Source organism: Haemorhous mexicanus, chromosome 33, assembly GCF_027477595.1.
Source record: "Haemorhous mexicanus isolate bHaeMex1 chromosome 33, bHaeMex1.pri, whole genome shotgun sequence".
Classification (NCBI taxonomy): Eukaryota; Metazoa; Chordata; class Aves; order Passeriformes; family Fringillidae; genus Haemorhous; species Haemorhous mexicanus.
The window spans coordinates 2,412,046-2,424,385 of NC_082373.1; the positions used below are offsets into that span (position 1 = coordinate 2,412,046).

At 46.4% G+C, this 12,340-nt stretch overlaps 1 protein-coding gene across 3 annotated transcripts in view; it reads right to left on the minus strand.

The window, feature by feature from the left end:
• The window catches only part of DIP2B (disco interacting protein 2 homolog B), a 60,175-nt gene that overhangs the window by 25,244 nt on the left and 22,591 nt on the right, over positions 1–12,340 (minus strand). For 2 of the 3 annotated variants that reach the window (XM_059871955.1, XM_059871954.1), the window contains exons 2-5: positions 8,544–8,615; positions 4,504–4,647; positions 4,116–4,241; positions 1,708–1,920 (exon numbers count right to left, since the gene is read on the minus strand). In XM_059871955.1, the coding sequence (XP_059727938.1) occupies positions 1,708–1,920; positions 4,116–4,241; positions 4,504–4,647; positions 8,544–8,615 (555 nt within the window). The remainder of the gene's footprint in view (positions 1–1,707; positions 1,921–4,115; positions 4,242–4,503; positions 4,648–8,543; positions 8,616–12,340) is intronic. The other variant, XM_059871956.1, reaches the window with a different exon arrangement.

Below are 12,340 nucleotides of genomic sequence, written 5' to 3' on the forward strand. Positions count from 1 at the left end.
GAAGCAAATGAATAGTGTGAGCTGGGTCTTACTTCTGCTTCAAGTTGCAAGACACTGTCCTGCCTTTCAGCCAAGGCTGCAACTGCACCCTGCAGGAATTCTCCCGTGAACTGTCTCTTAAACAAGGGATTTTTGCTAATGGAGGGTTTCTTTACACAACCCAGCAGGTTCAGTCATCTGATAGGGCAAGAATATTCTATTCTGGCTTAACAGCAGCTGCAACTGTTGCTTACAAAGGAAAAACCCAACAATCTGAAACTACGGGTTGGGTTTTACAGATAGTCTGAGGTCAAATCCCAAATAATTCCCACTCACAGGGTTTTGTGATTGATTCTGTGTTGATTTCCCTTTTTCTAAGGAGAAAAAATAACTCATTTCTGCATCCCTTTGGAGACACAGTGGCAGGAGTATTTCTCATGCACTGAACTTCTAAAATCACTGGAAGGGACGTGGATTTGTACAATCCAAACACCTGCAGGACTTTTTATTGCTCTCAAGAGAGAGATGTACAGAATTGTGTATGTGAGAGCTCTATTCATTTAAACCAGGTGTTAACAAGGTATGAATGTGGCAAATAGAATTCTGACAAAGATTCAAAGCTTCTATTTTGCAAAAGACACTAATTAGATTAGACAGTAGATATTCTGGAGGTAAAAAGCTGTGTTACCTTAATTCATTGCAAAAGGTAATGTGACCTTCTGCACGCTCCAATTAAAAACAGCCTCTCTGCTTCAAAGACATTAATTATATTGACTACCTTTTATGGGCAATCTCCTCAGTTTTCCATTTCAGGAAACAATTTGCATCCCAGCAAATAAACAAACAAAAATAACAGCAATAAAAAGATAAATAAGTAAAAGATAAAATCACCAGCACTTCTAAGCACTGCTTGCCCCAACCCAGTTAAGCAGAAGCAGAGAGCACATGAAATACAGACAATGTCCTATGGTGCAGGAATTTCCTCACCAGCAGCTAAAAAGGACAAACATACAAGAGCAAAAACAAACTTGGCCATTTCATACAGAAGCATCAGCAGCAAGGAGCACCTCAGAGCCTCAGAAAACTGAGCCCAGGGTATCCAGATCTGTAGATTTTGCTCCATCTCCTCAGTACCTGGATGCTTTGGTTATTCCTCAGACAGCCACAAAGAGCTGGGCTAAAGCTTTACTCCTCTAACCCTGTTTTTTAATGACAGGCTCATTTGCTCACACACAGAGCTGGATTTGGTTCCTTTTCTTTCCTGATCTAACGCAAACAATACACCATGGGAGCTCAGAGCAAAATGAGGATGTTAAACACAACATTTCCCCACTCCACAGGCACAGACACCCCTAAGGGATTTGTCAGGACACAGATGAAAATGCCACTTGCACTGGGCAGCTTTGTACCCATGGGAGCTCCCAAGAGCTGGAGACATAAAGCAACACAGGACACAGAGTTGTGCCTCCTGCTCTGTCCACACTGTCCCTGGAGTCTTCCCTGCTTCCAGAAGCTCCTGCTCCCCACTCTCCCTTTTACAACCACTTCAATCTTCTGAAATTCTTCAGGAAAACAACAGCGGGAAGGTGTAACTCCAACCAATCCTAGCAAGTTCCATCAACACCAGCAAAACTCTTGCTCTGAATTTCCCTTCTGCAAGGGACAGCTCCACCTTTGTCAACACAGTCTGCACTCGAAGCGATTGTTCTGTTGGTACCCAGCTCCTACCTATTCGAGTATTGGCAAATACATCAGCTAGTGACCCACTGGTCCCTTTGCCTTCTCCATGGGAAAGTGTAGAGGATGCTGATGAGGATGTGGATGACCCCTGAACAGATCGGTTGATCCAAGACTCAGCATTCTGTAAGCTCTGGTGCAATGCAGCAGAGAGAGCAGCTTGGCGCCTGAGCGAGCCCTCGTCCTCGGAGGCGGAAGACGTGTCTGTGTGGAAGCAGAAAGAAAATCTAGCTGCTTAGGGAAAAGCACATGGCACTGAACATGCTCTTTCCAATCACATATCAACAGCACAGGCTTTCACAGGAAGATCTGTTTTCCACATTGGCCAACCAGAGGTTAAAGCAGAAGAATTGCTGGTGGGAACACACTCACCCCTGTGAGATTCACCTCCTCAGACAACATCCTTCCCCTGGGGTCTCCAAGCCTAGAACTTAACTCTCATTACTTTTCCATTCACATTCCATAATATCAGATGCTGTTTTGCCTAACTCTGGTCGTTCTGAACTCAAAAGTGAGGGGTCAGGGTCATTGTCAAACTGCAAAGTCCCAGGAACAAAGAAAATGCAGGAAACAACTGTGCCAAGGCCACAGCAGAAAATGCTTTTGTCTGGGGCTCTAAATGGGGCCCTTTCAATTGCAGAAAACAAACAAAAAGCCCAACCCCAAAACAAAACAGAAATCTACAGCAAGGAACTGCGTCCTGTGTGTCCCAGAGCACAGATACAGCAGCTGTCCCAAAATTGTGAACTAATTATTTAATTACCATGAAGCAAGCACTCAGTTCTTGAGATGTTGAGTTGTACAGTGCTAAATACAAACACATGGGTAGCTTTGGCCTAAAACTCATTCACTTTGCTCTTCAAAGTGATTTTCTGCCTACACTGGAGTGGTAAACCAAAGTACTAAATCATGTTCTACCACTTGCCAGAGTGGAAGGGAGTGAGGAGCTGAGGCAAAGGCTGACTCCAGCCATGCTGTGAGTGCTGACCTCGACTGGTGTGACTGCCCCAGCACAGGATGTGCTGCAGTCCCGGACAAGTGAGCACAGAGCTGAGACTCAAGCAGACACCAGGAACATGCACCAGCCCCTCGGAGAAAGGAAGGGAAAAAGGAAGTGTGATAAAACAGGAAATAAGGAGGAGGAGGAGGAGGAGGAGTGACGTGGCCTAGCAGAGCAGTTTCAGAGCTATGAATTCACCAGGAGATGTGGATTCATAACATTTTGGATGACTTTGTCAATCCAAATGGCTGCGATGCTTCTGCACAATGAGACACAACACAGAAATCACTGCCAAAGAGCACACGGACTCGTTTGTCATCAGTGCATCCAGCTGCTGGAAAACAGAGGGTTATTGATTTCTGCTGCACATGCATCATGACAGACACTGTGTCACCAGGATTCTGCTGCAGCCAGCACATGGCAGGGGTGAGAGAAGTCCTGCAAGTCTGGAATCCCACCAGAGCCCTCAGAGGGCCTTGCCCAGAAACAAACATGGCTGCAAACCCTCCTCTTGTGTGCCGAGCATTAAACCTTCATGAAATCAAGATGTGAATTATCCATGAGAAGCAGGAAGAAGTGGCCTCAGTCCAGACCTGCTCAGCTCTGGCCAGTTTGAACCAGAGAACTATGGAACACCAAGAGCTGGAGCCACAAGGACCATCCAAGGACATCCAGGACATCCCAAGGATCCCACCACACGGCTCTTCAAGAACTCCTGGAAGAGAGGTCACTTCCCAGCCCTGAGAGAGGACTGAGAGACTCCCTGAAGAGCTGCAACACTGGGAGGGAGCACTGCAGCCCCTTGGTTCGGAAGGTGCATCCCTGGACAGCCCAGCACAGCCTTGTTGTAATAGAAACAGACAGGATTCTAGGGATTTTTATTCAGCAGAAAAGCTGAATTTTTAATGTTATCTATCTTTCTATAGTTTTTAAAGTTATTTGGTTTAATTGGCTAGTAGCTTTTTTGCTACTCAATTTATTGGTTAGAGGGTGTTTGTGTGTATATGTGTTAAGGCTTTTTCTTTCCACAGATGTTTATGTATTTTTTTTAAGGATTCTTATAGGTAGAATTTCCTTCTTTATAGGTGCAAACTGTTTTTTTAAAATAAGAATAGATTGTTATGTAAATTGATTTTTATAATTTTTTTTACACGGGAACTTAATAGCCCAGCTGTTAGTTTTACTTAGGTGAAGTAGTAGGCTGAAGTTACAATTTTATAAATATATTATAATTATATAGAAATGTAATTATAATTATTATAATTATTTTATAAATATTTTATTTATAACAAAATAAACAAATGATTTTTAAAATAATTTAAAATAAATAAAAATAATAAATAAATATTTTAAATTTTAATTTAAATAAGTTTTTTACCTAAATGGCACAGAGCCTCACCTGGGGGAGTGCAGGCGTCTGCCGGGGACTGGACGAAGGTGGAGCGGCGCTTGGTGGGCATGGGCAGGGCCATCTTCTGCTCCTTGTGCTTGGCCAGCGCCGCCTGGACCGCTTCCGTGTGGATGTCTGCGAGAGGGAAGTGCCTCAGCACCAGCACAGCACCCTGGGGATGCCTCAGCACTGCAGCTTTCCTCGTTCCCAAATCCTGTGCTGTGCTAGCGCATAGCTCTGAACTCCACGTGAAGTGCAGTTAACTGGCTTCACGTTTTAGTTAGGCAAAACAACCCCTCTGGGCTGGTGACCCAAGGACACCCTCAGGCCCCAGAAAATATGCACACAAGTGAAGTTCCACGGGAGGAATCCAGGGCACTCCTGGCCCTGCCCTTACCAGATCGATAACGCTCATCTCTGGCTCCTCCTGAGCGCGCGCGGTGGAATTTGGATGAGGATGAGGAGGATGATGCTGAGGCTGGAGCTGCAGATGGAACGGGCATCTGAGGTTTGGATTCCTTCTGTAATGCTGAATCAACCACTGGAAAACAGGGAGAGGGAAATTAAAGGAGCTTTTTTGGACCACACTCTTCCCTTCTCCCATGACAGGGCTGTGGATGCCACAAAGCTGGTTTGTCACTCAGTGTCCCAGCGACCAGCTTGTTATTGACTGGAAAACCAATAATAAACCAGCAAGAGCCTTTGCTGTTCCCACTAATCACAAACCCAAGGAGACCTCCCGTTGTCTGGTTCTGGCCTTCAGCATGTGTGTGGCTTTACCATCCAGGAAAAGTTTGTTTATCTCGTTAAAACAGGAAGGAAAATAAATAATCTGATAAACAGTATAATTTTACATAATTCAGCAAGAGCAACTCAGAATTAAGCTACTAGGGTTCAATTCTAAAATGAATCTGTGTGTCAGAGGGAAGTTTTGAAAACTAAAACCCAGAGGTCACCCAGCTGCAATCTCCTCCAGGCTGTCACCTGGAGTCATGCAAAACCAAGAGCAACTGTGTCATCTGTATGTGCTGCTTCAGAATTCCCACAAACTACCAAAGGATCAGAGAAGTGGAGAGGAAACCACAAATCCTGAGCTTCCAATCCAGTTACACCACTTTTGAGGTGTGTGGCTTTAGGTAAACAACTTCAGGTGAATGCTTTGAGCTCAGGGACTCACAATAACAGCAAATCACCCTGAGCTAGCTGCAGGAATCTCCACAGGATTGCACAATTCTTCAGGCTGGAAAAGCCTTGAGCCCATCGAGTTCAAGCTGTGCTCCATCCCCACCTTGACCCCAGCCCAGAGCACCGAGTGCCACCTGCAGCCCCTCCCAGGACACCTCCAGGACAGGCACTCCAAACCTCCCTAGGCAGCTCTCATTTCTGACCCCCCTTTCCATGGGGAAATTCCTCCTGATGTCCAACCCAAACCCCCTGATCCCCACCTGGCTCCACCCTCCTGTCAGGGAGTTGTGGAGTGAAAAGGTCCCCCCTGAGCCTCCTTTTCTCCAGGCTGAGCCCCCCCAGCTCCCTCAGGAGTTCCCCAGCCCCTTTCCCAGCTCTGTTCCCATCTCTGGACACACTCCAGCCCCTCAGTATCTCTCTTGTAGAAGGACATGTTTTTAATTCCTCATCTTGATAACCAGTTTAACATCTTTGTAGCATTTATCTGCCTTCACCAAACCCAACCCAGTTTTATTTTGATCCAAAAACAACACGACTTCATAGACCAAACAGAAAAGCTTCACGTTTTCTGATCATTCGAGTATTTACAAATTCAGGCACCCACTAGATGTCAGCAGCAGATTTAACACTATTTTGAAAGAATTATTAAATTCATATTCAGTTCTCTTTCGTAAGTCTTGTAAAAGCCTCTCATCTCTCCGCAGGGCATCACAGGGCAAACATGACATTCCAGTTAGGAAGGGATCAGAGGTGGCTCTAAGTGACATGACACACAGAGAACAAGCTCTTTGTTTCAATATTTTGCTCTGACATAATAACATGTTCCAGTGGCCTCACAAAGCGCTCAGACACAGAGGAGGAAAGAGTGTAAATCACTGATGGTTACACAACAAAGCAGCACAAGTGAGCCAAGCCTGGCAGGTGACAGGTGATTTATTTAGAGCTCCCTTCAGAATAATCCTGCTACAGCTGCACCTTCTGCTGGCAGAAACATGACAAATATGACAGAGAGATGAAAAATGAATTATTTTAGATTGGCTTTGAAGGATGCCATGGATTTGTTGACTGTCTTTAGTTTCCAATGAGAATTGCCTGCTTTGTGATTCCTGTGTTTTGGTGAAGGGCCAATGATTTAGAGGTTCAGAGACTGAACCATTAGAAGATCAACAAGGATAAATGTTTGCATGAATAACAAGGAGAACAAGTGCCACATGCACAAGGGAGCAGCTGCAAACCTGTAACTCCACTGTCTGCAAACAGAATGGAGTAGCAGTGCTGGGGCTGGACCACCTATTCCTCGAAGACCTTTTTTTTCAAGCTACATACCCATAAAATAATGGAAATAACCAACTTAAGCCTCCAGGGTTTCCAGGGCAGCCTAAACACACTCCCAGAACTCAGGGACACCTGGCCCAACTCCATGGGCTTCATTTGCTGTGCTTGCTGCTGACCCCCACCATGGAGAACTCCCTGGAATTAGGGACTTCAGATTTTGGGATCTGCAGATTGCAGAGACTTTAGGAGTTAGCAGCTAGATGGACCTTAATGAATACTGCACCAGGAAAATATGCATCTTTAGGTAATTAACACTGCTGCCCTAACTCCTGAGGCCATGTGAATGGAGAGCAGATCAAGCAGTAAGAATCTCCTAAATGATCCTGCTGACATGCCCTGACATGCCACCCCCCTCCCCTCCTCTCCTTTCACATCCATGGAATGGAGACACTCCATCAGCCAACACCAGTCCAGTGCTCACAGAAATGGCACGAAATGCCAGCACTAAGGATTTTGTTGTTGTTGTTGTTGTTGTTGTTGTTGTGGACTAAATGAATTTTCTTCTCATTACCAAGGTGACCTGATTCTGAATCCCTCACGCATGACTTCCACAGGGTTTTTACAACAGGAGATTCCCAGACACTGGGGCAGCTGGGTGTGAGATGGATAAAAAGCTGCAGAGCTGGGCCGGAAGGGCAATCAAACCTCTGGGTTAATTGGTGACCTCCCTCATCCCAGGCTTCTGCCTGGACCTCAGCTCCACTGGCAGCCCTCAAAGCCCCACAATTAACAGAGCAGAGCCCAGTCTTGCCAAACACTGTTTTCCCCCTCCTAATTAAACATTTTCTGAGACCAATCAAACATGTGCACAGTGACAGGGCTGGGGCCAGGATTGTATCATCTTCAGACTCCAGAATACTCAGGACAAGAGCAGGGCTGCCAAGAGTTCCTGAACTACCCAAGGATTCCCCATTTCCTCCTCAGGCTCGAGTTCTCCACTGGCACAAATGCTAGCCTGAGGACTGTACAACCTGCTCAACAAATATCTACTTATCAAGAGGGATTAGTCACGTGTACATTAGTTTTTGGTTTCTTTAAGTAACAGAAATAGATTTGATAAACAGGCAGCAACCAAGTCTCTGAGATTCCCCTCACACCCCGCGCCAGGGAGTCCTCAGCACTTGGAGAGCTGTTTGTAACAAAATCTCCATTTTGAAGGCTAAATTACAATTTTACTTGCCTTGCTCCCTTCAGCATGTGTCTCAGACAGAATACACTGTATAAAACCCAATCTCAAAGAGCCCCACCTTGAGATCAATAAACAACCAAATCCAACCTGGAGAGCAGGAACTGGGCAGTGGTTTGGGGTGGGAAAGTCAAGAAGTTGCCACATGACAACTTTATTTTCCCCCATCAAAGGCCTGAAGGGAGCTGCTGTCATTTCCCCCAGTCCCGTGGTGTTGATGGGCAATAAATGCACTTTGAGCCTTTACTCTTTATCAATTTTTTTTTTGGCAGTAGACCAGGCTCAGTAAATTCCAGTAGGTCCATTCAGGATTCCCTGTCATAGCCAGTCACTGCCCAAAATCAGAACCTGACACATCAGTTTTTAATGGCTGAACATCTCAGCATATCAGTAACAATTATTCCAGGTAAAAAAAACTAGACACACATTCAGCCACGTCCTTCAGTTTACAATTAAATGTAATTATCCCACATACAACTAGCTGAGCTGCTCTGGATCTCTGAACCAAAGGAAACAATTGTACCCAAAGGAGGTGACTTCAGCTACTCTGGCAAAATAAAGCAACAAATTATAAAAATCCTAATGTTTCTCCAACAAGGCATTGAGAAGGACACAGCACAGATATTTTAGAGAATGTTTCCAGAATGGTTCTTGAGGATCTTCACGAGTGATCCAGAGCCCTTGAGGAGCCATGGGAGTGGGAGGTGATTCCAGCCAAAGCAAGGACCTACCTTGGGTTTGTGGAACATATGGAGCCAGCAGCTTTGCTCTCTTCTTCTCATACCCCTTCTGTGTGATGTCCCCTAAAAACAAGCAAAGAAACCTCATTTAATCACATTGGAATTTTGCAATTGGAGGTCTGCTTGCTTTTTTTTCAGTGCCATGAAGGTTTTACCTGAACTCAGCTGAAGAAAACCTGAAACTCAATAAATCCGAGCACATTAAGATTTCAAAGCTCCATATTACAGAACTTCTGCAGTTTCCCTTGGGATCAGAGACCTACACTATCCACTATTTAAATGCAATAACTTGGATCACAGCAGCTATCTAAATGGAATATCAAAGCAGTGGAAAACTAAAAAGGGAAACTGGGAGTGCATGAAAATATTCTGTAACCACAGAACAACTTATGCGAACAAAGTGGGATAATTCCCAACCTAAAGGGTGAAGGGGAAGCGCAAACTCAGAGCCTCCTCTTCAACTAATCAAACAGCACACCAAGTGAGTCCACTGCAGCAGCTGCTTAGGGGATCTCCAAAAACTGAGGCAAGGGTGGACATGATCCAGGTGCCAGGGAATCACCACCCTCATAGGGAGGAATTTCTTCCATAGATGTAAATTAAACTTCCCCCCTTTCAGTTTGGACCCATTCCCCCTGTCCTGTCACTGCAGTTGCTGGTGAATTGTCATTTTCCAGCTTCCCTGTAGCCCTTTCAGACACTGGAAGGTGCTGTGAAGTCTCCACACCACCTTCTCTTCTCCATGCTGAAAGTTCCCAACTCTCCCAGCCTGTCTCCATAAGGGAGGTGCTCCAGTCCCTTCTTGATCAACCTTGTGGCCTCCTCTGGACTTGCTCCAACAGCTCCACATCCTTCTCATGCTGGGGGCCCCAGAACTGGACAGAAGACTCCAGGTGGGCTGTCACATGAGCAAAGCAGAGGGGGAGAATCCCCTCTGAAGTGATTATTATTAGAGTGATTACTCTAGAGAGCAGAATAAGCATTTGTAAACTTTTCCCTCTTTTAAAAAACTAATCTGTCTGATCCTGGAGATGCACCATCTGGCTGCTGTCTTTTGTTTTAATTTCTCACATTACATCAGAACCACAAGAAAGACTGGAACCTTGGAGGGATTAAAACAAACAGCCCTGCAGCGTTTCAAGCCTCTTTGTAGCCTGCCTGGCACTCACAACCTCACATCTCCCAGAGATGGGGAGCCATCAAACACACAGCACTAAGAAAACAGAAGTATTTGGTATCAAGTGAAAATCAAGCCACAGTTAGATGATGACAAGAAGTGAGTGATCACAAACAGGATGTTTTCTTTGCCGTGAGCCTAAACCGAGAGGGAGCAGCCTCAGCCCCAGAGCAGCTCTGGCCGTGGGGTTTGCCCTCAACAGGATCCTCCTGCCAGTCCCCTCTGCAGCACAAAAGGGGATTACAGGCTTCAGGCCCTAAGCCTCCCAACACTACCAGTGTCTGCTAAAACATTCTAGCTAAGTGCCCAGTTTGGTTCCAAAGGTGATTTGTGGAATGCCTGGAAAGGGAACGGACTCCACTCCTCAGTGCTGGGCACTCAAATGCCAGTGGCACTTCAAACACTGAGACACAGACTTCAGAGCTGGAGTGGGACCCAGTGGCTTCAGACTGACAGAGGTTTAGATAAGATACTGGGGAGAAAGAAATTCCTCCCTGTGAGGGTGCTGAGGCCCTGGCACAGGCTGCCCAGAGAAGCTGGGGCTGCCCACTCTCTGCAAGTGTCCGAGGCCAGGCTGGCAGGGCTTGGAGCAACCTGGGATAGTGGGAAGTGTCCCTGCCATGGCAGGGGGGGGAACAGGATGAGCTTTAAGGTCCCTTCCAGCCCAAACCAATCCATGATTCCATCCTCCTCTGACTTGTGCTGCTCAGGGCAGGGTGTGCATCTACACACAGAATTTTATCTCACTCCTCTGACACTATGTTTGAGTAAGGGCCCAACAAGTCCAAACAAATCCAGCAGCTGAAAAGGAGAATGTCCATGATGCACTGAAATGCCAAGCAAAGCAGTAATTTCAGTGCCTGGTTGCAGTGCAGAGCTCAGGTGACACTCACCCTGCTCACCAGACAGGGACATGCAGGGAGAGGGACACGTCCAACCGAGCTCCTGTGTGCCCAAGGACCATGTGCTGAGTGACTGCAGGGGCCTCAAAACCCACCAGCTTTGCCTCCATTTCCAGAGGCAGTTTTCAGAGAATTGTGGAATGTCCTGAGTTGGAAGGGACCCACAGGGATCATCCAGTCCAACCCCTGGCCCTGCACAGACCCCCAATAATCCCACCCTGGGCGTCCCTGGGAGCAGCTCCTGGAGCTCTGGCAGCCCCAGGGCTGTGCCCATTCCCCAGGGAGCCTGGGCCGTGCCCAGCACCCTCTGGGAGAAGAATCTTTTCCTGATTTCCCTCCCTGGCAGAGCTGCAGTGGTTCCCTCATGTCCTGCCCCTGGTCACAGGGAGCAGAGATGGGAGCTGCCCCTTGGGATGAAGCTGCAGCCCCCAGTGAGTCTCCCCTCAGTCTCTTGTCCAGCCAGACAGACCCAGAGCCCTCAGCCACTCCTCCAGACCCTCTCCATCCTCTTGACCCTGCTTTAGCCCTTCTCCAACAGCTTTGGATGTTTCTGATACACTGGAGATGAGGCCACCCCACCCCAGAGCAGAGTGTGACCATCCCCAGCCTCGCCTGGCCAGGGACATTGGCCCTGGCAGCCCCCAGGACAAAGGTGACCCTTTGGGCTGCCAGAGCACTCATGTCCATTTGGGAGGCACAGGGAGCCAGGGGATGGACAGGGCAGGAGAGCACAGGTACACAGAAAGGGGAGGGATTTCTCCTTATAAGCCAAGCCACAGGTTTGTTTAGAGCTGGTTATTCTGTGATTAATTTCTCCACAAGATTTAATTGTACTCTCCACACTCGTGGTTACACACTACATATAATGAAACATTTGCCACAGAAAATTGGTGACATTAATAAGGAATACAACACATCCAAATAATGTAAGTACATTATGAACAAATATCAGAACTTTCAGGAGTACTAGCACCCCATTCTGTTTCACGTGCAGGGAAGCAGAGAATTCTCTCTAATTACTTGTTCCACACTAATATCCCACCAATAAAACAAACCCATCCACACTGGAATGGAACCAGTATGGTTCCCAGGCTTGATTTGGAAATCTGAAGCCAAGGTAAGATCCTACTGAGAAACAAGAAGCTAACTCAGGCCACAACACTACCTGTGCACAACTGCCACGTGGTGCACATCATTGATATTGTTGTAAAAAGGATTCTCTGAGCATAAGCCAATAAAAAAATAAAGCCTAATGCTATTTGGCAAAAGTAGGGAAGTTCCAAGGAGAAAAATTCAAGCAATAAATATAATAAAGCTGACAGATTCCTGGGACTCCCTGGCACTCCCTCTCTGTCTTTCTAGTGCTGAATTTCCAATTCCATCTGAATTTTTATGTTGTTATAACATAAAAGAATAGATCAACCATTTTTTTTGACAAACATATTGACAGTGTCAAATACCTGCACAGGATTTGAAAATGCCTCAATTTTGAGAACAGCCCTACTGAAGTGGAACTGGGCAGCAGGGACTGAAAGTTTGGGGAAGGAGAAAAATCTGAGCTCTTTCTGAAGCATCATCCACACAGGTGTGAACCAAACCACAATTACCGGAAATAAAGCTCCATCAAGACCCAGGGATTGTCCTCTCAGGAAAAACCTCATGTGCAGGCATGGGTGGCAGGTGTAGTCACCTCATGGACGTGATGATTT